This window comes from Equus quagga, chromosome 10 (assembly GCF_021613505.1).
Source record: "Equus quagga isolate Etosha38 chromosome 10, UCLA_HA_Equagga_1.0, whole genome shotgun sequence".
In the NCBI taxonomy this organism is placed as follows: domain Eukaryota; kingdom Metazoa; phylum Chordata; class Mammalia; order Perissodactyla; family Equidae; genus Equus; species Equus quagga.
The window spans coordinates 1,613,957-1,640,666 of record NC_060276.1 but is presented as its reverse complement, the minus strand read 5'-3'; the positions used below and the strand labels follow the sequence as shown (position 1 = coordinate 1,640,666).

The window sequence follows — 26,710 nt, the reverse complement described above, 5'->3', positions numbered from 1 at the left end:
GACCTGGTTTCTGTGTGGGAGCTCCTCCCTTGGGCCAGACCACACTCCCCACCTCTGCACAGGGGGGCCCACCCCAGAGCAGGTGCTGCAGGAACTTACTCTCAGTGGCTGTGGAGGGTAGCAGGGCCACAGTGCTGGGAACAGCCCCGGCCAGCTCATTGAGGCAGTTGCTCTCAATAGTCGGGTCATTGAGGCTGTCGGCAGGGGCCAGGGCCTCGGTGGGGAGGTGATGGTGCTGCTGCTGGGCCTGCGCCTCCTGCAGCTGCTGCTGCTGCTGCACCAGGGCAGCCAGCTCCTGCTGTGTCAGCACGATGGGGATGGTGGTGGCCTGGCCCTCCTGGCCCTCGGCTGACAAGTGGCCCAGCTCTGCCTGTGTCACGGCTGCTGCTGCCTCGGACGTGTCCATGGGTTCTCCAGTGCCTGCTCCAGGGTGGAGAAAAACACTACTCAATAGGAAAGCCAGCCAGGAGGAGCCTGTCCCTGGCTTCCCACTGTCACTCCCCTCCCAGCCTGGTCTCTCCACTTGAGCACTATGGGCAGTCCCAATAGACAAAGACCCTTAGAACCTGTCCCCCGGACCTTGTTTCCTGGCTCACCTCTACCCTCCCCTTCCCCAACCAAGGGGCCCTGCCTCCTTCCTGGGTGCCAAGTCCAGCCTGTCCGATGTGGCCATCCTCCCCTTCACCTCTGACTCATGCCACCCTGGCAGGAAGTGAGCCTCCTCTTCTCGAGCTGCCCATCACTGCAGCCCTACAGCCAGGACCATCAACAGGGACACTCCAGAATCCCATGTCCTTGCTCCTCCAGAGGGGGCCATCTTCCCCTCAGGGCCCCTGTCTGGCCTCAACTGAAGATAGCGTGGAGAGCCACCCTGCCCCAGCACCTACCCATGACAGCCTGCTGGGCGGCCTGGAGCACTGCCTGGATGGCCAGGGCCTGGGCTTCCTCTGTGGCTGCGGCCTGGGCAGCTGCTTCAGCAGCAGCAGTCACTGCCAACTCCTCAGGGGTGAGCCCTGTTACCATGAGGGTGGTGGTGCCCGCCTGGGCCTCAGCCATCAGCTCTTGGGGAAGTGACAACTGGTCTACTTCAGACTGTGTGGGCGGGGGTGGCTGGACCACCACAGTGGCTACCACAGCTGAACTGGCAGGCTCCTGGCCTGAAGATGAGTCCCCTGTACTGCTCAGATCCACGGCGGCCTGGAGCTCAGGGGTCTGGGAGGCTGACAGGACCTCGGTGGACTCCCCCATCAGGGGTGTGGAGGCGGGCTGCAGGAGTTGCCGTGGCGGCAGCTGCTGGCGAGGCCCTGGTGAGGCCTGGAGTTCCTCTGGGGGCTGCAGGATGTCAACAGCAGAGAAGGGCATGTCAGAAGTTTCTGTGTTGGCTATGGTCACTGTTATCGTGGCCGGAATGGGGACTTCGGTGGTCAGAGCCCCTGGGGTAGTCTCAGTCATTGATGAGATCTTCTAGAAAGGGAGAGAAGCCCCCGTCAGAGGGGAGGAGAGAGAGGCCAGAACCAGGCAGCCTTCATCTTTCCCTGTGGGCCTGGATTTTCATTCTCAACAGGCCAGCGCAACCCCGTGAAATGGGGAGGGGGCGGCAGGAGGCGGCGAGACCTTTGAGACCTGCTGGTCATTTCAACCTGCCCTCAGAGAGGCCTCCTGGTCTAGCCAAAGTGGCACTCAGACTCCCACTGTGTCACTCTCATAGGCTACAGTGAAATGACAGGCTGTGGGAAACAGCTACGGAAATGAAAGTGCCTGTGAGACTCCAGAGGATGGGGGACTCCTGCCTCCTGCCTTGTCATGCACCAACCTGCCCTTTTATGGTCTGGAGAAGGGACCAGGAACTGCACAGTGCCTGGTACAAGAGTGACACCTGGTGTCTGACTCCAGAATAGCACGGCCAAAGGCACAGTGGGCAACAGGGAGGCAAGAGGGGACCCAGCCAGGGCTCTTACCGGCACCGAGGGGCCAGGGACCGGCGTGGACTGTGTCACAGTGGTCACAGCCCGCGTTAGCGTGGAAGACACAGTGGTCGTGATGGCACTGGAGCTGGTGAGGTTCACACTGTCACTCTGGGTGCTCTCCACCTCTCCCTGGTCGCTGGTAGCTGGTGGGGGATCTGTGGGGAGGAAGCAGAGTGAGGTGAGAGGCACTCGGCCTGGAGGAACCTAGGGAGGAGGCTGGGTGGCAGGAGCCCTAGAGCCTCCCTCCACATGGCTTTGCCACCATGAGACACAGCTGCTTGGAGGACCCGTGCCCCACCCCCGCCACGTAAACTGAGCTCCCCGGAATGTACCTGTTGGCCTCTGGCTAGACAGACCTTTCAGCCACCACTTCCCTTATCCTTTGAGCCTTGGGCTCTGAGGGAGCAGAAATGCCAGGCCGGCTGCCTTCACTCACCTTGGTTTGAGCTCATGTTGGAGGTGACAGTGGTGGCCGTGTGCGTGGTGCCTGTCTCGTGTGTCTCACAGGGGGGATTGGAGCACACCCTCTGTGTCGGGAAAGGAGCCAGTAACGAAACGCCGGCCTGGGGGGTAACCGTGGGTGGTGCTGCCACCTCCAAGGTGGACTCCAGGGTCCTGGGGGAGGGAGTGGTGGCAGGGAGCAGGGCTCCTACGCTGACCGACATGGTGGTACCAGTGGAAGTGGTCTGGTGTGTCTCACAGGGGTGGCCAGCAGGGGGCTGCTGCCCACCCTCAGGCTGGCCCGCAGCCCCGCTGGAGGTGGCGGTGGTAGGTGTATGGGTGGTGCCCGTCTCGTGGGTCTCGCATGGCGGGTTGGAGCAGACCCGCTGGGCACTGCCTGCGCTCGAGGTAGTGGCTGTGTTGGTGGTGCCCGTCTCATGGGTCTCACATGGCGGGTTGGAGCACATTTGGACCACGGTGGCCGAAGGGCACAGCAATGCCTCCAGGGCTGTCACAGTCACAGCGGCACCAGATGAGCTCTCGTACACAGGTATGAGGGTTCCCTGTGCCTCACCGAGCTCTGCGGCACCCATGGTGGAGCGGGCTGTGGTGGGTGTGTTGGTTGTGTGGGTATGATGTGCCTCCAGCTGGTGCCCTGCAGACACCAGCTGACCTAGGCCAGCTATGGGGCTGTCCTTGCCGCCAAGGCCGCTGGGCCTGACTTGGCTGCTCACAGGGGCCAACTGCACAAAAGTGGTGCTGTGGCCGCCAGCCTCCAGCACCAGGCTTGGCCCAAGGAGCGGGGCACTGGTGGCCATCACAGTCATGGTGGTGCTGGTTGCGCTGGTCTGGCAGGTTTGGCACGAGGGCTTGACAGAACCCTGGGCTCCCTGTGACGCCCCAGAAGCCAGGCTGACCCGGACCACAGCAGGAGCAGTGCTGGCCACATAGGCATGCCGGGCATCTCGCTGCTGGCCGGTACCGATGGTTGACATGGCGGTGGTGGCGGTGCTGGTGGTGCCTGTCTCGTGGGTCTCGCAAGGCGGGTTCGAGCAGCCGTGCTGCCCCGCCATGTTGGAGGTGGCGGTGGTGGCGGTGCTGGTGGTGCCTGTCTCATGGGTCTCGCACGGTGGGTTCGAGCAGACGCGAACCACGCTGCCATTCTGCTGCCCCACTGGTGAGGTCACGAGAGAAGCAGCTGCCTCTTGTCTGTCACAGACAAACTGCACCTGGGCGGGCTGGGAGTGCCCCCCGAGGTTAGCCACAACAGTGGTGGTGGCGGTGTTGGTAGTGCCCGTCTCATGGGTCTCGCACGGCGGGTTGGAGCACACCAGCGTCACGGTGCCAGGCTGCACATCACCCTGGCCTGAGTCAGCAATGGTAACTGTAGCTGTGGGCTGTTCTGTAGTAGGCGAGGCCAGGATGGACACAGGGAGGTCATGCACAGGCTGGGCCTCAACCCCACTGGGTGCTGTGATCAGAGTCACCTGGGTAGGCTGGGAGACAGGCTGGGGGAGATACCAGACGGGAAGAGTTAGCATGCAACTTCTGCCTGCCTGTCCCTCCCACCATCCTGCAGTGTCACCCACCCTGGCTGATATTACCGACCTGGCTCCTAAAGCAATAGCCCTGGCAAAGCCAGGACCTGCTTGCCCTCTGACCGCAAGACAGTGCCTCACTCAGAGACCAGGGAAGAGGTACTGCTTGGCCTCAAGGGCCCCAGGGACTGGGAAGGGGCTGTGGGGGTGGGGCAGGGGCGGGGCCTGGCTGGGGCGCACCCTTGGTCACGGGCCCTGCCTGAACAGAGGCCAGCAACAGATGCATCACCATTTCCAGGAATTCAGCTTAAGATGCATGAAGAGAAGAAAAATGCTATATGTACATGAAGGTGAATTCTCACACCCACTATAACACCATGAGAGAAAGACCCTAGTATTCAGAAACTGGAAATGGGAAAAACGTGATGTCTCCAAGTGACGGACTATTAGGCAGTGATGAAGAATCATGATTCTGTAACAAACAGGGACACTGTCCCACGGGTTCTACACGCATGAAGGAAGAAGAGGAGCTGGCTGCCTGCAGCAGCAGCAGGAAGCCTGGCAAGGATGGTCCCAAGACGGAGACTAGAACAGTCAGGTTGGGGCTCACATGCTTTCCGTAGTGTCACTGACATGCAACCACACACCCTCACGGTCTCCCGGCCACCCTACCTGCATGGTGATGGTGGGGGTGGTGAGCCCGCTGGCCGCCGTCAGCGTGGTCTGCGCGGCTGACACAGTGATGGCAGTGGGGTTGATCACCTGGCTTGAGAGGGTGGCGATAGTGCCCAAGGTGGTGATAGGTGTGGCCAGGGAGGCGCTGGTGCTGTGGCCCCCAGCTCCAGCAAGGCTGGTGGAAACGGTGCCTGTCACCGTGCCTAATGTTGTGACACCTAAAAGCAGGGAGGGAGGCAGAGATGGGTGAAGCCTGTTGTTGGTGCCTCCTTTCCAGGAGCTTTTCTCCCTGGGTGGGGCTGGGGGCAATGGGAACTCTGAAGTGCACCCAACAGGACCAGAAAGCTCCAGAGAGAGAGTACCTGCATCCTCCCCCAGCCCTCCTACAGGGAGGTGGTCCTGGGAACACTATGCAGACTGGCACCCAGCCTGTGGGCTACACACCTGTGGTACCCTTCACAACCAATGTGGTAACGGCCGGTTTGACGGCGGAGACAGTGACGGGGGTGACCAGACGAACGCCCCCCATGGGCACAGTGCGGAGGATGGTACCTGGCTGTCCAGGGGCCCCCTTTAGCACCACCTAGAACACCAGAGGAAAGTGCCCCTGTCACTCACAGGCTGGCCGGATCCTGTCCTGCCCCATCCCAGACCCCTCAGGAGGACACGTGTGGCCTGCTGGGGTCCTGGACTGGACTGGGGTGAGGAGAGGGCCAGATCTGCCTCACCTGGGTCACTCCTTGCTGCCCATGGCCAGTTGCAATTTTGGGGACAGCAGTGATGATTTTGGCAGGCGCTCCAGTCCCTGAAGTCATAACCTTGGTGGTGATGATGGTGATGGGGGACTTGATGCCAGGGCTGCTGGTCACACCTGGATGGGAGACAGGGCGCAGCTGGCTTCAGGCCTGCTGCCTCCGGAGCTCCACTCTGCGCTAGCTCCCATGGCCCGTTTCCCTTAGGCCCCCTTTTAAGTAGTCACCCCTGCTGCCCCTTGATTAAAATGCAACAAGTACAATCACAGCCTCACCCCTGCCACCTCCCGACAAATCTTCAATAAAAGCCAGAGAGAGTAGGGAGGAGGGAGAAAGAGAACAGAAAGCAAGAGCACATTGTAGCCCGGCCTCCATCCACCTATCTGGCTTTAGCCCAACACACTTCCTCACTGGCGCAGTGGGGGAGGTCCCTACCTGTGGCGCCCGCCTGCGTGATGATGGCCGACATGGGGATAGTCTTGATGATGGTCGTTGTGCCAGGCTTCGTAGTGCTGGGGGACACACTGCTGATGCCCAGGATGGTGGGTTTAGTACCGGCCCCACTGGCCTGCGTGGTAGTGATGATGGTAGTGGGCTTGCCATCTGCTGAGGTCACCAGCTTGAGAATGGTCCCGGCTGGCAGGGGCCCTTTGGTCTACAAGGGGAAATGACGAGGTGAAGGAGGGTGAGGTAAACCAGCATCTTTGCCAGGACGGGAAATCTGGTCCAGCTACTCGCCACCGGTAGCTCAAGCATCTCAGGGAATATTCTGAAGACTGCGGGTGACAAACCTGAGCAGCAGGACTTTCTGTGCCACATGTGATCATGGGATCTTTTCTAGGCAGGGATGCAAGTTCCACCTGTGGCCCAGCGCCCACTCTTGCTTGTGTCACAGAGCCCCCAAGCTCACCTGGATGATCTGAGTCACCGGGCCCGTAGACGCCTGGCCTGTGACTGCCGAAGTCTGCACTGGTTTAGTCTGGACCACTGACATCACTTTGCCCAGGTTGGAAATCTAAAAAGGAAAGAACACAGCAGGGAGTGATCCAGAAACCAATCAAGGGCACGGCCTGGGCTAGGGCACTCCTGGCACGGGCCCAGGGCAGTGCCACAGCCTGGCAGCTGTCACATGCAGCAGGGTGGCACCCGTCCCTCACCAGAGCACTGCCTCCTGGGACGGAGATGGGGCTCTTCACCAGGGTGATGGTCTTGGTGACCCCACCCACCACCGTGGTCACCACCTGGGCTTGCTGGGCCACTGTCACAGTCCCCGACTTGTGCACCGTGATGATGGGGCGGGTAGACGTGTTGGCAGCGGAGGAGACGGATGTCCCCACCTGGGCAGCTGCGGTCTTCAGCATGCGAGTGGCTGGGTTGCTCACCTGGAGGGGACAGAAACGAGTGATGGGCAGGGCTGAGCGCCTCCACTGGGAATGTCCCAGTGGACCCACAGCTCTAGCCTGGCTAGTTACCTTTCTCCTCCTCCTCTCCCCCTCCCCCTCCTAGACTGAAGAACAGCTCACTTTGATTTACTTTTTCCTAGCAAAGCAAGGGAAGGGACCTAGCGACAGGTCTAGCCTGAGTCTGGCACACCCCTAACGGTGACAGTTTATTCCACAGCTCACAGCAAGCACCAATTATGGACTGATGGCCTTTGTGGGGTGGTTCAAAACCCAGAAGGAGCGACCGCTGTCTGACCACAGTGCCCAGAAGCCCCAAGGCTGCCAGCTCAGAACCAGGCCCAAGGGATGCTCACCATGACTGGTGAGGAGGCCACCTTCACAGTGGCCGGGAGAGTGGTAGTGCCAGGTGTCACAGCCACAGTTTTGACGATGGTGGTGCCCGCTGGGACACTCAGCACTGTGGGCGCCGAAGAAGGAGGGATCTTTTGGGTGGCGGCGGCTGCGGCCGCCAGTGCAGCCATCCCACTCATCTGCGGGCTGCTGCCGATCACCTGCAGTGGGCACAGGGAATGTGAGCCCGCGGGCAGCGTTGGGACGAAGGCCGCCCAGCTCCCTGTTCTGTGGACTCCACCAGAATCGGCCAAGAGGCTCAGCCTTGCTCTGAGAGCCTCCTTCCCGTCCAGCGTGCCTCACAGCAGCATCTCTCAGCTTTTCGGACTGCCAGGCCCTGCTCTACTGGCTCCAACCTGGACTCCTACCACCCAATCAGGCGCGCCAACCCAGCAGCAGGAGTCTGCCAGCAGCCGTGAGTCTTTTCTAAAGACCGTGGAGTCAGATGCAGCTCTCTCCTCATGGGCCTGAGTCAAACCCCAGCTGGCTAGATTCTCTCCTCAGGCTTCAGGACTAGAAAGTTGATGTTTGAAATGCTCTTGGGATCAGAGAGCAGGGAGGTCCTCTGGAAGTGTTCATTTATGAACTCATTAACTTAGTAACGAGAGATCGCCTTATTAGTAATTTACAGCTGAGAAAAGCCCAGGATGAATGGTGCTAGAGCTGGGTGACATTCAAACCTGGTCAGGGCACCATCAACCACGAGAAAGTCCTGCCCCACCCAGCCCCGTCCAGGGACAGCTCCTCACCGTCCCCTGGGCGCTCTGCGTCGGCACGACCATTCGCACGCCTGCAGGTAGGGAGGTCACGGTGACGGGCGCTTTCCCAGCCTGGCTCGCAGGTCGCATGGTGACTAATGGGGTTCCTGTGGTAGCCTGAGGACCAGTCACTTTGAGAACAGCAGGGACACCTGGCGGGAGAAGAGGGCAACCATCAGCAGAGCCCCAGCCCCTCTGTTGCATTCAGCGTGCAGACGTGAGCTGCTTCTGTGACCTGCCTGTGCTTCGTGTCTGGCCCTTCCAGACACTCCCAGTGACAGTCTTCAAGGGAGGGACTGAGGCCCTCCCCACCCCCAGGAATAAGCCTTTGCTCCCAGCTGCCAGGGGTGCTGTCTTTCAGAGGCCCTCACTCAGACACGCAAGCTCCCGGCGGGCCAGCCCCTGCACTCAAGTGCCCGGCCCCCAGCTCACCTTGAGTCCTGGCTGCAGTGGGCACGGAAATCGAGCTGCCAGGCACTGTCGGCAAGACCTGGATGGTGGTGGTGGTCGGGGGCGCGGCGGCAGCCTGGGGCAGGAGCGTGATGCCTACTTGGGTCAGCGGCTGCACGGCAGGTGCGGCTGCTGCCGGGGCAGGGCTCTTGGGAGGGTTGGTAGGCACAGACGGGACTGGATTGGGTGTGGGGGAGGTGGCAGTAGCAGCCGTGGCAGGAATGTCATATTTCTGGAGCTGCAGAAGGTAACTGTCGGCTGTTGCCACTGCCCCCCAGCTCACCTCCAGGGAGTTGGTGTTGGCTCGCACCAGCTGTACCCGGGCCGGGGGTGGTGGCTTTTCTGTAAGAGAGCACAAGTTAGTGAGAAGGGGGGAGGTGGCAGCTTCAGGGGTGGGCAGGGCTGCACTGTGGTGGCCTTACCTGTTTCCAGGTACCAGAGGTCCTTGCAGCAGACCTGGTTGTTCCAGGCCTTTCGGTAGCCATCGCGCCCACTCCAAATGTACAGGCGGGTGTTGATTGCTACAGCGCAGTGGCCAGCTCGGGCCCGGGGAATATTGTCCTCCAGTGTGTCCATCAGGATGGTCTCCCAGGCCATGGTATCTGGGGAGGGCAGGAGGTAGAGGTCAGCAGGGAGGCAAAGAAACCCACAACTCCCAGTAGCCCTTTGGCCTTTTGCTGTCAGGGATGGGGAATTAAAACCAGGAAGTCATCAAGGATTACTAAATTAAAAAAAGACAAGGCGAAAAACAACAACTCTGTATGGCAAAAAAACCATACAAACTAAAACTATAATCCACGAACTAGAAACTGGGAAAATTCCTTGAAACGCACAGCCAAAGGCTTCACTTGTTGCACATCAAACAACACAAGAGCCTATAGAGAGACGGGCAAAGAGGAACGCAAGTTACGGAAAGGCGACAAGGATCAGAGAGAAAATACACACCCTTGCTCAAAACAAGAGAAATGCAAACTGAACCCGGGAGGGGCCTGGCAGTTTGGTTTCTATGCCCACTGCAACCAGGCTCAAGGTGAGCCAGGGGCAGGGGCTGGCCCACGGGGAGACTCAAATCACCAATGGGCTTGGTGAGGAGCGAATGCTCGGCCGGTGCCGGCACCGCCAGGGGCGTCTATGTGGGTGCAGCCTCCGTGCAGGGCAGCTCGGCAACATCCTTTTGATGGCAATTCTACCTCTAGGTTTTTACCTTTCAAACACACTTGCACGTGGGTGAGAACAATGCAGGGATACTCACGGAGCAGGGTCTGTGCAAGTTTCGACACCACGAAAGCAATTCAAAAGAATGAGGCTGCTCGCTGTGCAGGAGTGGATGGTCTCCAAGACAGAGTAAACGGAAAAGGCCAGGTGCCGCACCGCCATGGAGAGCGGGCTGCCGGCTTGTTTGTTTGTTTTTAAAGGAACCTATAGGCAAGGCTTGTCTACATAGAAAAGCCCCTGCAGGGCGGAGGAGGAGCCACCGAAGTGGCTGCCTGAGGAGCAGAGCGGGGCAGGAGGGAGGCCCTGCGCCGGCATGCTGGCTTGCTTGTGTCCGTTCACGTGTTGGACCACGTGTGGGAAGAGCCTACTCAGAAAATGGAAAGGAGGAGCGTCCCTCAGAGCGCTCTGACCAGTGGCTACTTCTGGTACATTTGCCAGGCATGGGCCTTAGAAGAAGCTTCGCTCCCTGCACACCCGACACAGCTCTCGGGGCCGAGGAGGGCCAGCCTCCCGCAGCCCTCCGCAGGCCACTCCGAGCCCGAGGAGGCCATACCCAGGTTGAGACAAGCCAGTGTGTTGGTACACTTCCACTCCTTCTCGTGTGTGGCCACTTTGACGTCATCCATGACGAGAGGCACCCAGCCACCAAACACGTACATTCTGGGACGAGGGAGGGAAGAGTAGGAGAGGATTGTAGAGGAGGTGCAAGCTAGAGGCCACCTCTTCCATCCAGAAAGTTCTAAACAAGCTTGGTCCCCTAACTCTCCCCAGGAGTGACCCCCAGGAAGCACGAAGCTCCTGACGAGGCCTTTTCCTACTTGGTGGCTCAGCCCTCACAAGAACTGTGTCACCTCCACCATGAGGAACCACTCACCTAAAACTCACCTCAGGCCCCGCTGTTTTATACTCACTTTGGGAACCTTGGCATTGACAAAAACACCCAGCTGCTCGTGTACAGGATCTAGAACACTCTGTGCCCCTCTATCCTGAGTCTGCCCTCTCTCAGTCCCCCAGGATTGTAATGGAAAGACGGGGCTGCTAAATGCCAGCCCAGCCAGAAAAAGCCTTCTCAGGCCTTAGGGATTGCTAGAACCAAACTGAGAGTCCGGTGGGTACAGGGGCAAGCAAGGAAGAGAAAAGCGATGGCCAGCTACTCACTTGTTTCCTATGGTCGTGGCCGAGTGGAGACTTCGAGGAAGTGGCGCCACCCCGCTGAGACTGGGCTTATTCCATGTCAGAGTCTCTGTGCAGAGTGATGGAGAAAGGAGGGTTACCCACACTGGATCAGACACACGCCCTGCGATCAGGAAGATGTTTCCCAGATGTGGGGAAGGCTCTGGATGGCGGGTGCCAACCCAGTGCAAGAATTTCATGCCTGGCCTCTCTGCAGCCCGTGGGAGGCCCTCAGATCACCAGGTTCCAGCCTCTCCCAAGCTGTGTTCACCCTCCTGCCAAGGGCATCTCTTTGAACACTTTTCTTTTTTTTTTTAAAGATCGGCACCTGAGCTAACAACCATTGCCAATCTTTTTTTTTTTCCTTTTTCCTTTTTCTCCCCAAATCCCCCCCGTACATAGCTCTATACCCTAGTTGTGGGTCCTTCTAGTTGTGGCACGTGGGAAGCCACCTCAGCGTGGCCTGATGAGTGGAGCCATGTCCGCGCCCAGGATCCAAACCAGTGAAACCCTGGGCCACTGTAGCAGAGCATGCGAACTTAACCACTCGGCCACGGGGCCAGCCCCTCTTTGAATATTTTTGAGCACCTGCTAGGAGCTAGCACTGCTCTTAGAATGGGGGTAGGGGTGGTGAGCAAATCCTCAAGGCACGCTGCTTTGTGTCCTACTCTCCACAAAATGTGTTCATCCCCACACCACCTCCACCGTGTACAGACTGTGTCCAGAAGCACCGTGCTGCTGGGAACTCCACTCATGATAAACTTTTCTTTTCTTTTTTGGTGAGGAAGATTGTCCCTGAGCTGACATCTCTGGCCAATCTTCCTCTTTTTCTCCTGAGGAATACTGTCACTGAGCCAACATCTGTGCCAATCTTCCTCTATTTTATGTGGGACGCCGCCACAGCGTGGTCTGACCAGCAGTGCTAGGTCCACGCCCAGGATCTGAATCTGTGAACCCCAGGCCGCCAAAGCAGAGCATGCAAACTTAACCACTACACCACCAGGCCGGCCCCTGATAAACTTTTCTTTTGAGTGCTGACACTGATCTACAGAACAGGCTAACCCTCCAGAGACATGTCATCAGCCATCTTCTCCCCTCAGCCTTCTTCAAGTCAAACACCCGAACTTCCGTCAACTACTCTTGACACTCCACCTAGTTATCAGCCCAAGTAGCCCCTAGAGATCTTACGGCCTCTTGATCCCATCTGACCGTGACAGACCAGGGTACACTACTCCTGGTACAGTCTGATCACTGATCACAGGGTCCTGCCCCTACTCCACCATGACAAGACAAAGGAGCTAAGCAGGATGCTCCCTCTTCCCAAGAGCCCCACCTCACCGTCCCACGCTGGTCGCCCAGCAGACTAGCTTTGCTCTGAGGCCAGTGGAGCAGCCACGCCCACATCTTACCAATATCCAGGGTCCAGAGGTCCCCCAGCCTGCAGCCACTCATTCCTCCGTAGATCACCAGCTTGGACTTCTTGTTGTCTTTCTCAGTGTAGACCACGGCAGTATGTGACTCCCGGGGTGGGGGCAGGACACCGTAAGTGATGGGGATGTCCCAGGCTACCACTCCAGAGCCTGGCCGCAATTCCAGGATGTATAAGTCATTCAGGTACCTCGAGATAAAAGGTCAGATATGGCAAGCCGCAACCACTGCATGCGCCAGAGGCCTCATCAGCATCTATGGGCAAACCGTGGGGTCCCTGGGTGACAAAGGGGGCTAAGGCCACATGAACTCCAAGTTATTCTACCCTCGCCTGCAAGAAGGAGCTGCCAGAAGCGCCTGAGGATGAATGGGAGTCCAAGAGCAGCAGGGGAATGGGGCTGGGCTGTCTTGCACACAAAACTGGGTATTAAATGAGGGCCTCCCAGGGGAAGAGGAGGTGCTGGTTCAGGACTACCTCCAGATTTCAGAAAGGCCGTGGGCCGCTGGCCTTGGAAAACACCCATCCTTAAGCCTGCAGGCAGCGGAGGCTGAGAAGGAAAGCACCAGCTCTACCCGTGCTCTGAGGAGTAGGCGTCAGCCCACGGCAAAGTGGGTTTCTACTTCCTGGCCCAGCCCTCCTCCCACGAGGCCACCTCAGGATTAGAGACCTCAGAGCCGGAAAGCTCCTTAGAGGGCACCTACTGCCACCCTCTCGGTTCACAAAGGAAAGGGACTTGGCACGGTGGGGTTGGCTGGCACATGGGCAAGCACAGCTATGCTTGTGGGATTCCACATGAAGAGAACAAAGTCTCACCTGGGAATGTTGTTCTTGGGATCCTCGCTATCGTTGGCCAGACCCCCAAACAGGTAGCATTTGTTACCCACAAGGGAGAAGCTGTGCCCAAGCCGAGGACATGGAGGGGGCCCGTTTTTGGGTGTCTTTGCTTTGAGTCTCTTCCACTCCCACCTGCTTGCCTGCAAAAGGAAGACATGACGATTGAATCGGGGATGAGATGGCCGCCGTGGGGGCCTGGGCCATTTGTCATGTAGTGAGGAGCTGGTCAGGGTGAGGCTGGCACATTCAGGATGGCCTAGGCAATCTCTTAAGCAGCCCCCTCCACCTCCTCTCTCCTGCCTCAACCCGGCCCCTGGCTCCCCAGCAACTACCATAAGCAGCACAGCAGGGCCATTACCTGGAGCTCATAGAGGTCATTGCTGTATTTCCCATACTCCACCATCCCACCAAACACCAGGAGGCGAGTCCCGTCGCACACAAAGCCATAGGCTGCACACCCAGGAGGGATGTCCCCTCTCACGGCCGGGATGAACCACTGGTTAGTTGCTGGAGAACAAAAGGAAATAGAAGTCAGAACACCTCGGGAGCTCCCAGAACCAGAGCCCACACTTCTCCCACTCCCCAAATCCACCAGCCTTCAAAATGTGGTCCGAGAAAGGAGGGGCTGAGACAGCGCCTCTTTTCCCAAGGCTGCGGGACTCTCTCCTTTCGGTGTTCAAGGGCCAGCCCTCTACCTAAGCCATCTTCCAAACCCCTCGACCTCAGAGGCCACCTCAAAGCGACCTGTGATCACCTTGCTTCTTGTCAAGACTGTCACAAGCAGGAATTCACTGACCAAGATAACTCATCAGCTTCTGGGAATGTACCTACCAACTTTCTTCCACTACTACTTGGTGGGTCATTGGAAAGAAACTTCCAACACCCAAAACATCCTCTTGGTGATCCTGTGCTCCTCCTCTCGTGGGCCCACGGCTACACCTTTAAGTGGCCAAAAGAGCAACCGGCACGGGCAGGGGCCCTCCCTCCTGCAGGTGCTAGCAGCAGGCAGTGAGCAGGCGGGGGAGGCCAGTCGAGGCAGCCCAGCCTGCTGGCTGAGAGAGCCACCCGGGTGAGACTCAATCTCTGCTTGCATCTCCTAGGTGATGGTCCACATCGCCTCTCCCCCTATGCCACGCCCACACTGCTCCAGAAAATTCTCAAGAGCCAGAAGTGGCAGCAGTAGCATGAGCTTCTGTGGCAGCATCACAGCCTCCGCCAGCCACAGAAGCTTCCCCAAAGTCCATCACCTGTAGCTGGGGGTGGGGTGGGGAGGCCACCGAGGAAAAGGGTAAATCAGAAGCCAGGCAGGACCTGGTGGCCCGGCCTTCGGCCTTCAGCTAGATCCACGGCTCACCCTCGTTTCAGGCTCCCACATCCTTGAGTTCAACTCCCCTCAAAGTTGCCATGCCAAGACTTCCAGGAAAGCCATGGGGCAACCATCCTCCTGTTTTGAGGCGTCTCTTGCATTACGCACTATTTAAAGGGCTGCTTCCTAAAGGATATGCCACATTCCCTCCAAAAACCTCAAACTGGAGGCCAGATACAAATCTGATTCCGTGCCCCTAAATCAGTTTTTGGTCAAATGTGACCAAGTAGGTTGGGACTGAGGAGCCGGCAGGTGGGGAAGGGACCTGGGTGTGAAAAGAGCACACCCTGGGGTCTGACTAGGACTCAGGATATTCCCATGGGGAGGGCCTTAGGAGGCCCCAGCTACTCACTGCTTCTCGGCCTTTCTGCACAAGCACACACTTGGTTGTTGATACTCAGCCGCCCCTCCGATCCTCATGGTGGGTGACCCAAGTCCTAGGTTGTCACCCCCGAGGCCCACCACGCACCGTGGCCAAAAGGCCTGCCCTCATCTAAAAGCACATCAGTATCTCCTTAAGGCCTTTCCCAGGGTAACAGTGCACCCTCACTTCCTGCTCCCCACTTCCACAGGGTAGTTTGGAACTCCACAGTTTAGTGGAGTCACTGGGCCTTCAGGAGGCCTGGCACTGACTCACCTCTCCTCTCCTCTGCCATTTTCCTACTAGAGGTGCAAAGCTGTGCTGCCGGCCACACGCACGCATGCACGAGCGCACCCACATCCCAGCCCTCCACCTCCTTCTCATCCCTAGTGCAAACACAAACCAAGAGAAGCAGGAGCTTTCCATGCCGAGGCAAGTCACCCCTGCAAAATGGGGAGAGAAAGCCTCCTGGGAGCCCTGGAAGAAGGTTCATCCAAGGTTACCAGGGTAAAAGCTGAAAGAAACCTCTAATCACCTCAGCCAACCTCCCTCAACTGATAAAGAAATGGAGTCCAGGAGGGGAAGCAACTTACCTGAGGTCACAGAGCAAAACAGACAGAGAGACAAGAATCTCGTCACCAACTTAAAGTGATCGCTAGATGCCCACCTAAGGGCCCCACGTACAGGGAAGCCATTGCTGCCCTCGCTCACCTGAGCATCCTCATGGCCGCCACACATGGTTATGGGGCCACTAGGGACCATCGGTCAGCACTGGGACAAAGCTGCATGGCCAGTGAGGTCACCCCACAGCTTCCCCCATCACACTTTGATCACTGAGCCAGCTGGCCAGGCTGGAAATGACCTGTGATGTCCCCAGAGCTCATGATCACCAACTCATTCTATGGTACCCAAGAGAGGCTGATCTCGTTCTAGAACACTCCAGGCAAGGCAGGGGCTCTGCTCTCTGCACCCTGTCAAGAGCAGTCTGTCGGGCAGTACAGTTTATAGTATGAAGCCGCAGCTTGCCTCTCTTTGTTTCACACGCGGTCCCAGTCCTGCCCCTGAGAGGGCACAAGCGACCATCTCTTAAATACAACGACTGCTTTCAACTGTCCCTTAATCACATGATCTCTAGTTCACCCAGCAGGGTGTCCTGTAACTCAACCTCTGGGTCCCTCATTCTAGATATGCTCTCGCTTGTCTCTGCTCTCAGCTGGGAGGAGGGTTTGAGGAAAGGAAGCTGACGGCACACGGGACCCTTCATGGGATGACCAGAAGCACGACTCCACCTTCTCCCTCCTCAGCAAGACCAAAACCCCAGCTTCCGTGTTTTATCAGCTCCCCTCGTGCCTTTCCACGCTTTGCCAACGTGTCCTCCTGAGGGGCCTGGGAAGGGGCAGGACAGGTGGTTGCTGCCATCCCATCAAACTCTACATGTCACCACCTGGAGACCTATACCCACATGGTGGAGGGCCGGTCAGACACCACCAGCTGCTGTTTTGCTTGCTCTGTCCTGCTGGGGCACCGCCTGTGTGGCAGATGCGGTGCCAGGGGCTGGGAGGCAGAGAGGAGCCAGCGCCAGTCCTCGAAGTCCCTATCTCGTAGGGAGACTGTGGTGCCCTCCTCCCACGCCGGCAAGAACTCTGCACCAAGCGCGAGCCCGAGGAGCACAGAGCAGGGGCGATTACGGGGAGGGGGCTTCTCAGAAGAGGCGACACTGGGGCTAGGTCTTGAGGGGTGAACAGGATTTCCTAACAAATGAAACTAGCAGGGGCCAATCAGGAAGTGAGCGCAAGAGCTGAGTGAGAAGAGGGGAGGGCCCCGAATGGAGGGTGAACAGACTGGAGACAGGCTCAACTTACTGACCAATTAGCTACAGGGACGGAGGAACTGGGGGAGTTTCCAAGGTAGTGGCCTGCACCTGTTAACTGAAGGAAGAGACAGCCCAACAGTCTCTGTGAAGGTCTGTACTCCCGCCCAACTCCGCCACCAAGTGGTAGGGTGACCCTGGGCTCGTCACTTCCCCTCTCAGGCCCCAGTTTCCTCATGTGCAAAAACAAGGAAGTTTCACTAGATATTTTCCAAGGCTCCTCCCAGCTGTAACAGTTGAGGGACATTAAAGAACCGGTGAGGCAGACCAGCCTTGGGCAACTGGTTGGGGGACCAGTCACGCCCTCTCCTTGCCAGGGCACACCCCCTGCCAGCACTCGGAATCCTTTTGCTCCAGTCCTCTGGGTAATCCGCTTTGCTATGTTGAAATAAAATTCCCTGAGGTCAAGGACAGTAGCTACCCTAAAACCTCCCAAAGGCCAGCCAAGTGTCCTGCAGCCACTGTGGTGACTGCTGCCAAAAAGGAAGGACACACCCCGCCCTTCGAGTGCACACCTGCCACCTCCCAGCCCTGTCACCCCCAGGTCACCCCCAGATCGTTGAGCTAACCAAGACAGTGAAGCATGCACGCGCCCCTTAAAGCCTTTTATCTTAGCAACAGACAATGCTTCCAAATCAGCTCTCTCCCCAAAGGGCGAGCCTCTCTGAGCACTAATCCTGCAGAAGGAAAAGTACGAGAGAAGAGGCATAAAGACAATATGCTCCGACCTCACTTAAGACAAAACAAAGCTAAGCGGGAGGCAGCCAAAGATGACAGGATCCATGCCACCACTGGTGGAAGAGGGGCGACACTAAGCCCTGTCTCTCCCACGAACAACAGAATCTCACAGCACGGCGAGGCGAGAGGACACCAGATACTGGACAAATTCCTGCTCTGTCAAATAAGGCGTCAATGCTGGGTGAGGAGCAGGGAGTAGAGCCTGCTAGCCCCTCTCCTGAGAAGTCACAAAGGAGGTGAACAGGGCAGTTTCCGAACTGCTACCCTGGAGGAAGCCAGACTGCAGCCTTCTGGAAGGCGGGCTACTCTCTACTACAAAACACGTCCTTGCAGACAGGGAACGTATCAAGGCCAAAGTGGTCAGTTCATTTTAATCAACCAGCGAATATGCTGTAGAAGCCCCAGGAAGGAGCGGACTTTGGAGCTGATGGTAATTAGGCCCCTGCCCTACTTTCTAAAATCGTGTTTCCCTGCCAAGGAACCTGCTCCAGGCCTTATGAGAACAAAGTTGGTCCAAGGAGTCTAGGAGGTTCTGCTCAGGGTAACAGCCTCTCTAAAAACAGCCTTGCCCCTCGGCCTTACCTTACTGGGCTAACTGCTGCCACCACAGCTGTCTGAGCTGGCACAGAGCACCACCAAAACCAGCCCGGCCTCGCTGGAGGCAACAGGTGCTGAGACTCGGAAGGCAAAGGGTCACCAGCAACCTGCCAGGCTTCGAAAGTCAACTTGGTAGGGCGACAACCTATAAGGTGCAGAGAAAACTGTACTCTCTGGGTGGGGGGGGGGGGGGGCAGAGATGGGAAGCACCCAACCAAGAGCCCAGCTCCAACCCTGGCCACCCCAACCAACTTCTCCCTCGGTTGCCAGCTCCCAGCTCCAGGGCAACCTCAAAGCTGGGAGACAGTACCCATACTGAAGGAGTCCCTACTGCCAGAACCCTGGGAGAAGATGGACCTGGAGCAAAAGGAGCTTGCCAGATGTGACGGCAAGTGGGGAAGAGGGCCCCTGACCACCACCAACCCAAATGGGGGCATCTCCCCGCTGGGGAGGGTAGCCTCCTACAAGACCACTGAGGGGGCGGGGGCAGGCTTTCGCGGGCCACGCCTCAGTCTCTCAGGCTCTCAGCCAGAACAGAAGGTACACAGGCCCACATACACCTAGGCCTGCCTTCCCAGCAAGGCGAGGGGCAATGGGCCAGCATCCATTCAACAGGCAGCTCCGGCCAACAAGGTGATAGTTGTGCAACTCAGGCCAAGTGGCCACCATGAGGGAGGAGCTGCAGGAGGATGTGGCCAAGCCCTAGAGACCTAGCAAGGACACCAGCCAAGAAGCAGAAGACAAGCCAGCACACACACCATCTCCCGAGACAGAGGCACACCACCGCCTGCAGTCTACCATCGAGTCCCGCTCCTCGCAATCAATGAGGCCTTGCAGTTGGGGGAGGCATGAAAATGGGCAGGGCAACCTCCTCAACCTCACAGAAGAGAAGAGTCAGGGCCCATCTGGCCTGCTGCGGGGCCACTGGAATTCACCTCCTACATCAGACCGCCAATTTGAAGAGAGACACTGCAGAAGTAAATGCCGAAAGGGGAAGGCAGCAATGCCTTGGGTCCCCAAGCCTCCTGCACACGCTGGGAGACGGTTACCCACCGAGGCACACAACTCGCCAGAGGTCAGGACCAGGTTGCTCAACTCTCCCCCTTTTCTTGAGATAGACAACTAATCTGTAATTTCGAAGTTGTCATTTCTCCCGAATGAGCACTAAAGATGAGGAAGAGCGCAGCAGGCGCAGAGAGGAGGGAGGTGGGAGGAGGGGAGGTGGGAGGAGGGAGGGGGGAGGAGGGAGGAGGGAGGGGGGGGGAGGGAGGGGGTGGGACTCTGCCTGCGCCAAAGGGACGCATCCGCCCGCCCGGCGGGCTAACGGTGTATGTCTGAAGTCACCACTGCTGGCGACACCCCCGCCCCCTCACGAGCCGGGCTACAGGGTTCGACTCCAATAATGAAAAGCATCCCTCAAACGCAGGAGAGTCAGGGAGGCTAAGAACGGGAGAAAGAGAAGGGAAAAGCAAAGAAGCCGGGCAGAGCAAAGGGTCGTGGAGGGGAGGAGAAAGCAGATCGGTGCCGAGGAAGAGAGAGGCCTGGAGAACAGGGAGAGAGCGGGAGGGAGGGAGGAAGGAGCGGGACGAGGGCGGAGAGGGAGGAGAGAAGGGGAGGGAGGAAAAAAAAGGAGGGAGAGGGAGGAGATGGAGGGAGGGAAAGATCCGAGGACCCAGCGGGCTTTGCACTCACCCGTGTTGTACACGTGCAGTTCGTCCACTATCCCCTCGTTGCCGCCGCCGAACACCACGATGAGCTCCTTGATAGCCACGGCGCGGTGGCCGTGGCGGGGCCGGGGCACTGGACCCGACCAGCCCACCACTCGCTTCCAGCGAGGCTGCAGGAGCACCGCTGGCGAGTTGGCGGGCGACACGGCCGAAGCCATAGTTCCGGGAAAGGGCGCGGTAGAAAAAAGTCACCAAGCGGGAAGGGGGCCCCCAATTCCTCTCGCACACACCCCCTTTCCTCTAAGGCAGCTCTCACGGAGAAGCGGTTCCTCACACAGCGGTGGACGGCTCCATGGAGGCCGCCATCTTAACTATCCTCCCTCCCTTTGGCTCTTTCCCTTTTTTTCGCTCACCCCGTGTCCTCAAGAGCCTCGCGAAGCCGTCGAGCGCCTAGGCCCGAGAAGCTAGAGGCCGTCGAGTCCCGCCGTCCTGACTACTTGCCCGGACGCTCCCGCTTACAAGCTCGGGCGGGAGGCCCTGGGAGCCGCCATCTTGAGCCGCCTCTCTCTCCTCCCTTCCTCAGTCGTAGCCCTACTCCGCCGGAAATGGCGGAGCCCCGGCCCGGTTCCCACACCCCCCAAGTCCCCTGCACTGGCCGGCTTCCGGGGCGGGTGGAAAGGAGCCACAAGCGCCGCGGTTGTCCCAGCCCTGCCGGCGCTCAGACCACAATTGTGGGAGCCGCCATCTTGAGACCGTCCCGCTTCCCCGCCCAGCGCTTAGTGCAGCCGCCGGTCCCAAGACAGCTTCGACACTCGTAAGAAATAGAGGCGCGCCAGAGGCCAGTGGAACGAGCTCCAATTCTCCGGGGCTGCTCGGAGGCTCGCGCCGTACAGCTCGTGAGGTCTCGAACCTCTCCCCTTAGTCCGCCTCTGCTGCTCAGGCTGCGCCTGCCGCCCTGGGAGTCGCCATCTTGAGACTAGATCCCCCTTCCCCCCTATTCTCTTCCTCCTGGGTCAGTTCTTCCACTGCAAACCAAACGCAAGGCAGTGTCCGATCCTGGCTTCGCTCCTTATGACTCCTTCCCACCGGAGCCGCTCCAAAGAGCCAGAGTTAGGCCCCGAAGTAGCAACTGTACGGCAGGAGGAGCGGTAACGGCAGGGCGCTCATGCCTCCTCCCTGGGAGCCGCCATCTTGTGTGAAGAAGTAACAACTAAACATGGCGGCGGCGGCGGTCGGGCGAGGGGGCGGAGTTGGGCGACGTCACTGCCCCCCTCCCGCCCTCGCACGGCTTTGCCTCTGGGCCGAGACCTCTTAAAGGACCCCCGCACTGCTCCGCGGCGAGGGTCCAGGGCCGCTGCGCGCTCGGTTTGGTCTCAGGCCGCGTTCAGGTCAGGCGCAGGCGCGCCAAGCCCCGCGGCGCCCCCCCAGTGCGCCTCCACGCCTCCGCCCTGGGAGCCGCCATCTTGCCACTTCCCCTCGCCCGGCCGTCCGCGGGCGTCAATAGCGACTTTCAGCACAAAACAAAGATGGCGGCTGCGGCAATTGGGGAATGCCCGGATGAGAAGGCCTCAGACAAGCTTGGCCCCGCCCCCCTTGGGAACTGTCCCCCGGGTCGCAGAGGGGACACACACCCGAGCAGTTGCTTTTAAGTAGCAGTGGGGACAGGGCATAGGTTGCTGAGAGTGGTTGACGGGAGGCATTAAGTTCGCGCCTCGGGCCAGGGAGCGGACGTTTTCCCGCTCTACACACTCAGTGGCCGCAAGAGAGGCGGCCCGAGGTCCGCTGCGGGTGGAGCCGGAGGCGGGGCGAGAGTGGGCGGTGACGCGCCCGGCTCCCAGGCTCCCAGGCTCGCCAGCTCCGCCCCCGGGCGCCACCACCTTCGCCCGCGCCCCAACAAAGTGAGCCGGGACCCGCGCCCAGCGCCGCCGCGAGCTGGACCCCTCTGGCTCCCGCCCCATCGGCCGCAGGGTGGGCAGTCAGGCCGACCGGCGGAGCCCGAGCCGACCAGGCGCGCGCGGTCGAGTCCCCCGCGGCCCGGCGTCACCTCGCGTCACCCCGCCTCGCCTCGCCTCACTTGCTTCCCAGAGCTTCCCGCCCCGCCCCGCGCGCAGGCGCACGGCTGCTCTTCGGGTCCGCCCTTTTTTGAGATTTGAATTTCCCCTAGCAAAGCGAGAGAAACAAAATACCCGGATGGTGATCGCTGGCCTTTTCGCGCCAATCCTGTAAGTTCCCACAACAAGCTTGAGAGGTGGGTACCCAGGTCGTCCCCATGTTCCAAATCTTGCAGAAGGCCGCCGAGGCGCCTGGGCTGCACCGTCATCCTCACTGCCAGACGCAGGCTGTAGTGCGCGGTTCCTGCGCTAATGTCCGGGAGCTTGGAGCGACAACAGATGATTTTTCTACTTTCATTTTTTTTTCACCGGCCTGTAGCCGAAATTTGGCCTTTCCTGCAATTACTTGTGTAGGCAGCAGAGCGCAGAGCGTTAGCCTGGTGACTTTGTCACCAATGGAAATGACAGATCATTTCAGATCATACAGCTTTTGTTGTAGATAGCCTGAAATTAACTAAATTCCGAGACGTACTGGCAAGCAAAATAACTACTTTGAAGTTACTGTAGTTATTCAACCTGCCCATAGCTCCTGTGATTTAACCTATTAATGAAGAAGCACATATGTTACCGTATGACACAATTTCAAAAAAATTTTGGTTTTTTTGAGGAAGATTAGCCCTGAGCTAACTGCTGCCAATCCTCCTCTTTTTGCTGAGGAAGACTGGCCCTGAGCTAACATCCGTGCCCATCTTCCTCTACTTTATATGTGGGACGCCTACCACAGCATGGCGTGCCAAGCAGTGCCATGTCCGCACCGGGGATGCCAACCGGAGAACCCCAGGCCGCCGAAGCGGAACGTGCACACTTAACTGCTGTGCCACTGGGCCGGCCCATCAAAAATATTTTAATAACGTCTTTCGACAAATTTATGTCTTAATTCTCTGTCTCAGCTTATGCATTTGGAAGCATTTGTTTGAGAAAGGCCAAAGAGGCCTGTGACACAGCCGTAGGACAAGAGGCCTCACCTGTGTGGCTGTGCCACCAACTGCCCTAAGTGACCTTGGCTATACACCTCATCTCTCTGGCCCTGAGTCCCTCCCCTGTGAACTAAGGGAGCCAAGCTGCCGATCACCAGGGGCCTTGGCCACGTTCAGCAGTTCTCTCCCCAGAGTTCAGGAATCACTGTGGTTGCTCCTGGCTCCTTGGGCATCCAGTGGCCCAGGTTGACCTCACCTGCTGGGGGTGTCCCACATTACAGCCCTTAGGCTGGCATCCCCTTATCTGCAGAAAGGCAGCAAGGTTGGTCAGGGGCACAACAAGCAGTTGTCATAAATGTTACAGGCCAAAGAAGCCACCAGTGTGACAGGTCGCAGTGGCTCCTGCTTAGACGCATACAGCCCTAGGAAGCAGGAGACTGAAAAGAGCATGTTTAATCCCTTAGCCAGGAGACTGTCATGCTTTTCAGGACTTCTCCACAGAAGACCCCAGAACTTTGGGCCTATGCGGTTAAGCCCTAGGCCTTTATGTGCCAGGTGCTGGGGAAAGCTGCGAAGAACTTTGAGTGTCAAGTAACCAGGGTCATGGCAGTTTGGGGGTATGGAGGAGCTAGTCCGTAAAGTACCCACCCTGGTCTTCCTGGTGGACTCGGGAAGTTTGCTTTGGTTACATGTCGCTTTCAGCTTGCACAAGGGCTCAGGCAGACTCTGCCTGGCGCTGCAGAGGAGTCTTTCCACACCCTTCCTGAACCCCTTTCTCTATCGACAGTGTTTGACTCCTGCCCCGGCCCTCCTCCATGCTTGCTGGCAGACAAGACGGTCAGGCTAGCGTGGGCCACATGGGGCCCCGAAGGCCTGGCACTTCCCACCAGGGAGCCAGGCCCCAGATGGGTGCAGGGAAGGACCCAGAGCCCAGGTGGGGCCTCAGCTGGTGTCTCAGCCGGAGTCAGGAGCTGAATGGGGAAGCGCCCGAGAGGAAATGACAGCTAAGTTGAGGGTGTGAGCAGGCCAGGCACAGGATGGAAGGAGGACTGCAGAGTCCCATTCTAGCTGGAGGACAGACTGGGCCTGAGGAGCTTGCAGGGCCACCTGGGAATGGCACTTTGATGTCTGGCCAAGAGGTTGGGACGTGATAGTGCGTGGAGTGGAGAGCCGGCCACTGAAGGGTGCTAAGCAGAGGCTGACATGAGCCAATCCAGGGGCACTTGAGGAAGATGCTGGCGGCTGCTGTGTGCAGATCCCGTTAGCAGTGGTCAGCCCCGAAGTAGGAACCCCGGGGAGGGGCGGCCCCCTGGGCCTGGAGGCTCCTTAGAGAGGAAGGGGTTGGGGGAGGTGTGCAGCAGTGCCATGTGCTGAGATGGAGGCTTGTGGTCAGCGAGGGGATGCAGAATCGGGGTAAGGGCTTCACTTCACTCATGGAAATGCTGGGCCTCGTGCTCCTCTGAACAACAGACCCCCAAGGCAGAATAGGAGCAAGAAAGCTCAGCAGTCCCCTCCCCGGAGAATCCAGGTGGGCCTCCAGGGCCCATCTGAGAAGTGAAATGGCAAATAGGACCAGTGAGGGCGAGGAAAAGGAGCAGAGGCACTGGCTTTGTGCTGGAGCTGAGCTGACCTGAAATGGAGCAGGTCTGCACTGGGCCCGAGGGAGAGCAGCCAGAGCCTGCGCCCTCCCTCGGGGACCCCACCTGCAGGCGGGGCTCTGTGCCTCGAAGTGCACGAAATACCACTGCTAAGGGCACTACATCGATAGGCACTCATTTAATCCCTGTGACGACTCTGCAGGAGGGAGGTGCTGATGGCGCCCTTGCTCTACAGGTGACACAGTAGACAGTCCCTCTCGTTCCAGTACCTGCCTGCCTGCCATCTTGGCTTTGAGTCATTTCCAGAGCATCACTGCTCTTCTCTCTTTTATATTAATACATTTCTCGGCTACTAGGCAAACTCACACCACAGCTGGCTGTGACAAAGCAGTTGACAGTAAGTCCACATTGTTTCTAAATTGTCTGTCTGCTTCTGTGACTGCAGGAAATGGAAGGTTTTATTGTGGGCCAAGGAAAGGTGATTTCGGACTGTACAGCAGTTTGGGGGAGGGGAGGAAGCCTGGGGGATGGCGCCCTTGCTGCCTGGCCTCACACCTGACAAGCAGAGGGGAGATGCTTATTATGCTTGTTGTCCCCTCCTCCCCCTCCCCCTCCTCCACCGCCACAGCTGTGCCGTCCCTTGCCTGGGATTCCAGAACTCGGACCACAGCTAATGGACTCGAGTTCAACTGGGTATTTGGTTAAAAGGGCTTTGGGGCTGGCCTGGAGACGTCCACGTTTCTAATGCCGCTGAGGTGGGAAAGCCCGTTCTGAGTTGTCACAGCAGACCTAGGGAAGGTTTGTCTCTGAATGCAGTGACTCTAAAGGAACTAGGGCAGTGAGCAGGATTTTTATAGCACACAGATGAAAGAAGAACAGCACAGGTGTCAGGAGAGACAATTCTAGAGGCCCTGCATAAGAGGGCGTCCATACTGTGGGAATCACTTCACTTTGATCACTGTTTTTCTGATGAAAACTGTTGGTGGATCCTGAGGCTGAGAGTCGGGAAGATGGAGGCTCTTTTTTGGATGGTTTTCTTTCTAACCACACTCTTTTTGTAACCACAAAGGAAAAAGGCAGAACGTTCCTCCGCTCGTGCCAGCCAATCAGCGGGAGCCCCGGCTTCCTCTGGCCTGCCCCCGCCACGCTGCTGGGCCGGGCGGCGGCCGCCTCGTGGGCAGCGTGGAGATCACGGGACTTCTTCCTGCTGGCTGCTGGCTCAGCGGGGAGGCCGAGGAGCGTTTGGCAGAAGCTGTTTATCTGAATTCTGGAAGAACCGTGGAGGCCGCCGCTCTTTTAAATGCTCTGCCTTGAGTCACACCTAGGCTTCCAGATGAAGCCTGAGTCGGGGCGGGCCCTCTTCCATGTGGCTGTGGCCAGCTGCCTGTGCGCCGCCACCGTCTATGCGGGCCTTTTCCAAGGTGTCCTGGTCCAAGTGGGCTATGAGCACTATGCCGAAGCACCGGTAGCCAGCCTCCCCGCCTTGCTAGCCATGCCCTTTAACTCGCTCATTAACGTGGCCTATGTGCTCCTAGGAATGTACTGGCTACAGAGAGATGCCAGCGCGCCGGGGCGCCCCGTAGAGGTGCAGAGGGTTCGGTACATGAAGGACGTTTTTGCTGGCATGGCCCTAGTCTATGGCCCCGTTCAGTGGCTGCGGATCGCGACACAGACATGCCCTGCTGCCGTGCTCGACCAGTGGCTCACCTTGCCCATCTTCGCATGGCCAGTGGCCTGGTGCCTCCTTCTAGACAGGGGCTGGATGCCCTGGGGCTTCCTCACCATCGAGTGCCTCTCCCTGTGCAGTTACGGCCTTGCCCTGCTGCACCCCTGGGGGTTCGAGGTCACGCTGGGTGTACACATCGCAGCCACTGTGGGCCAGGCCCTGCGTGCCCACAGGCGCTATGGCAGTACCTCCTCAGGAACATACTTGGCTCTGGGTGTGCTCTCCTGCCTTGGCTTTGTGGTTCTTAAGCTGTATGACCGTCAGCTCGCACGGTGGCCTCTCTTCCAGCGGCTCACAGGCCACTTCTGGTCCAAAGTCTGTGATGTGCTCCAGTTCCACTTTGCATTCTTGTTTCTAACAAATTTAAACACTCGCCAAAGACTTCCTCCTGAGGGGAAGATGCATTAAAGTATGGAAAGAAGCTACTTACAGCCGCTGCCCCCCACCATCGACGTGGACATGGACTAACAGATGACACTCTGTCATCAGTGTTCAGTTTCCTGGGTGTGAGAAGACAGGGTGATTACACGGAAGACTGTCCCTTCCTTCAAAGTGATGGGCTTCCGTATTTAGGGGTGAAATGTTATACTCTCTGCAACTTAACTTTCAAAGAGCTAAAGCAAATATCTAGGTTCAGGGGATGTGGGGTTTATTATACTATTCTTGTAACTTTTCTGTAATTTGAAATTTTTCAAAATAAAATGTTGGGGGGAATGACCCCAAGAAATCCATCA

At 58.3% G+C, this 26,710-nt stretch overlaps 2 protein-coding genes across 9 annotated transcripts in view; one reads left to right on the top strand and one right to left on the bottom strand.

Moving 5' to 3' along the window:
* HCFC1 (host cell factor C1) overlaps positions 1 to 21,068 on the bottom strand; it is a 25,946-nt gene extending 4,878 nt beyond the window's left edge. The window contains exons 1-20 of one of the 7 annotated variants that reach the window (XM_046673086.1): positions 19,650 to 21,068; positions 13,384 to 13,532; positions 13,005 to 13,165; positions 12,172 to 12,380; positions 10,748 to 10,832; positions 10,143 to 10,249; positions 8,797 to 8,976; positions 8,357 to 8,716; positions 7,916 to 8,076; positions 7,130 to 7,327; positions 6,531 to 6,755; positions 6,284 to 6,388; positions 5,809 to 6,028; positions 5,350 to 5,492; positions 5,066 to 5,204; positions 4,619 to 4,839; positions 2,404 to 3,916; positions 1,959 to 2,122; positions 888 to 1,461; positions 100 to 423 (exon numbers count right to left, since the gene is read on the bottom strand). In XM_046673086.1, coding sequence (XP_046529042.1) covers positions 100 to 423; positions 888 to 1,461; positions 1,959 to 2,122; positions 2,404 to 3,916; positions 4,619 to 4,839; positions 5,066 to 5,204; positions 5,350 to 5,492; positions 5,809 to 6,028; positions 6,284 to 6,388; positions 6,531 to 6,755; positions 7,130 to 7,327; positions 7,916 to 8,076; positions 8,357 to 8,716; positions 8,797 to 8,976; positions 10,143 to 10,249; positions 10,748 to 10,832; positions 12,172 to 12,380; positions 13,005 to 13,165; positions 13,384 to 13,532; positions 19,650 to 19,842 — 5,431 coding nt within the window. In that variant the 5' untranslated portion in view covers positions 19,843 to 21,068. Of the gene's footprint in view, positions 1 to 99; positions 424 to 887; positions 1,465 to 1,958; positions 2,123 to 2,403; positions 3,917 to 4,618; positions 4,840 to 5,065; positions 5,205 to 5,349; positions 5,493 to 5,808; positions 6,029 to 6,283; positions 6,389 to 6,530; positions 6,756 to 7,129; positions 7,328 to 7,915; positions 8,077 to 8,356; positions 8,717 to 8,796; positions 8,977 to 10,142; positions 10,250 to 10,747; positions 10,833 to 12,171; positions 12,381 to 13,004; positions 13,166 to 13,383; positions 13,533 to 19,649 lie in introns of those variants that run through there. The other 6 variants (XM_046673084.1, XM_046673085.1, XM_046673087.1 and 3 more) reach the window with 6 other exon arrangements.
* TMEM187 (transmembrane protein 187) lies at positions 18,380 to 26,710 on the top strand. Of its 2 annotated transcripts, none has more exons than XM_046673092.1 (2): positions 18,380 to 19,032; positions 25,320 to 26,710. In XM_046673092.1, exon 2 carries the CDS (start codon positions 25,551 to 25,553, stop codon positions 26,382 to 26,384), a length of 834 nt encoding a protein of 277 aa, XP_046529048.1. In that variant the 5' UTR covers positions 18,380 to 19,032; positions 25,320 to 25,550; the 3' UTR covers positions 26,385 to 26,710. The 2 variants fall into 2 exon arrangements, with proteins under 2 accessions (XP_046529048.1, XP_046529047.1); XM_046673091.1 differs by lacking the exon at positions 18,380 to 19,032 and adding an exon at positions 21,827 to 21,872.

Coding starts and splice junctions, on each gene's coding strand:
- TMEM187 (XM_046673092.1), top strand. CDS start 25,551: ATGCTCTGCCTTGAGTCACACCTAGGCTTCCAGATGAAGCCTGAGTCG.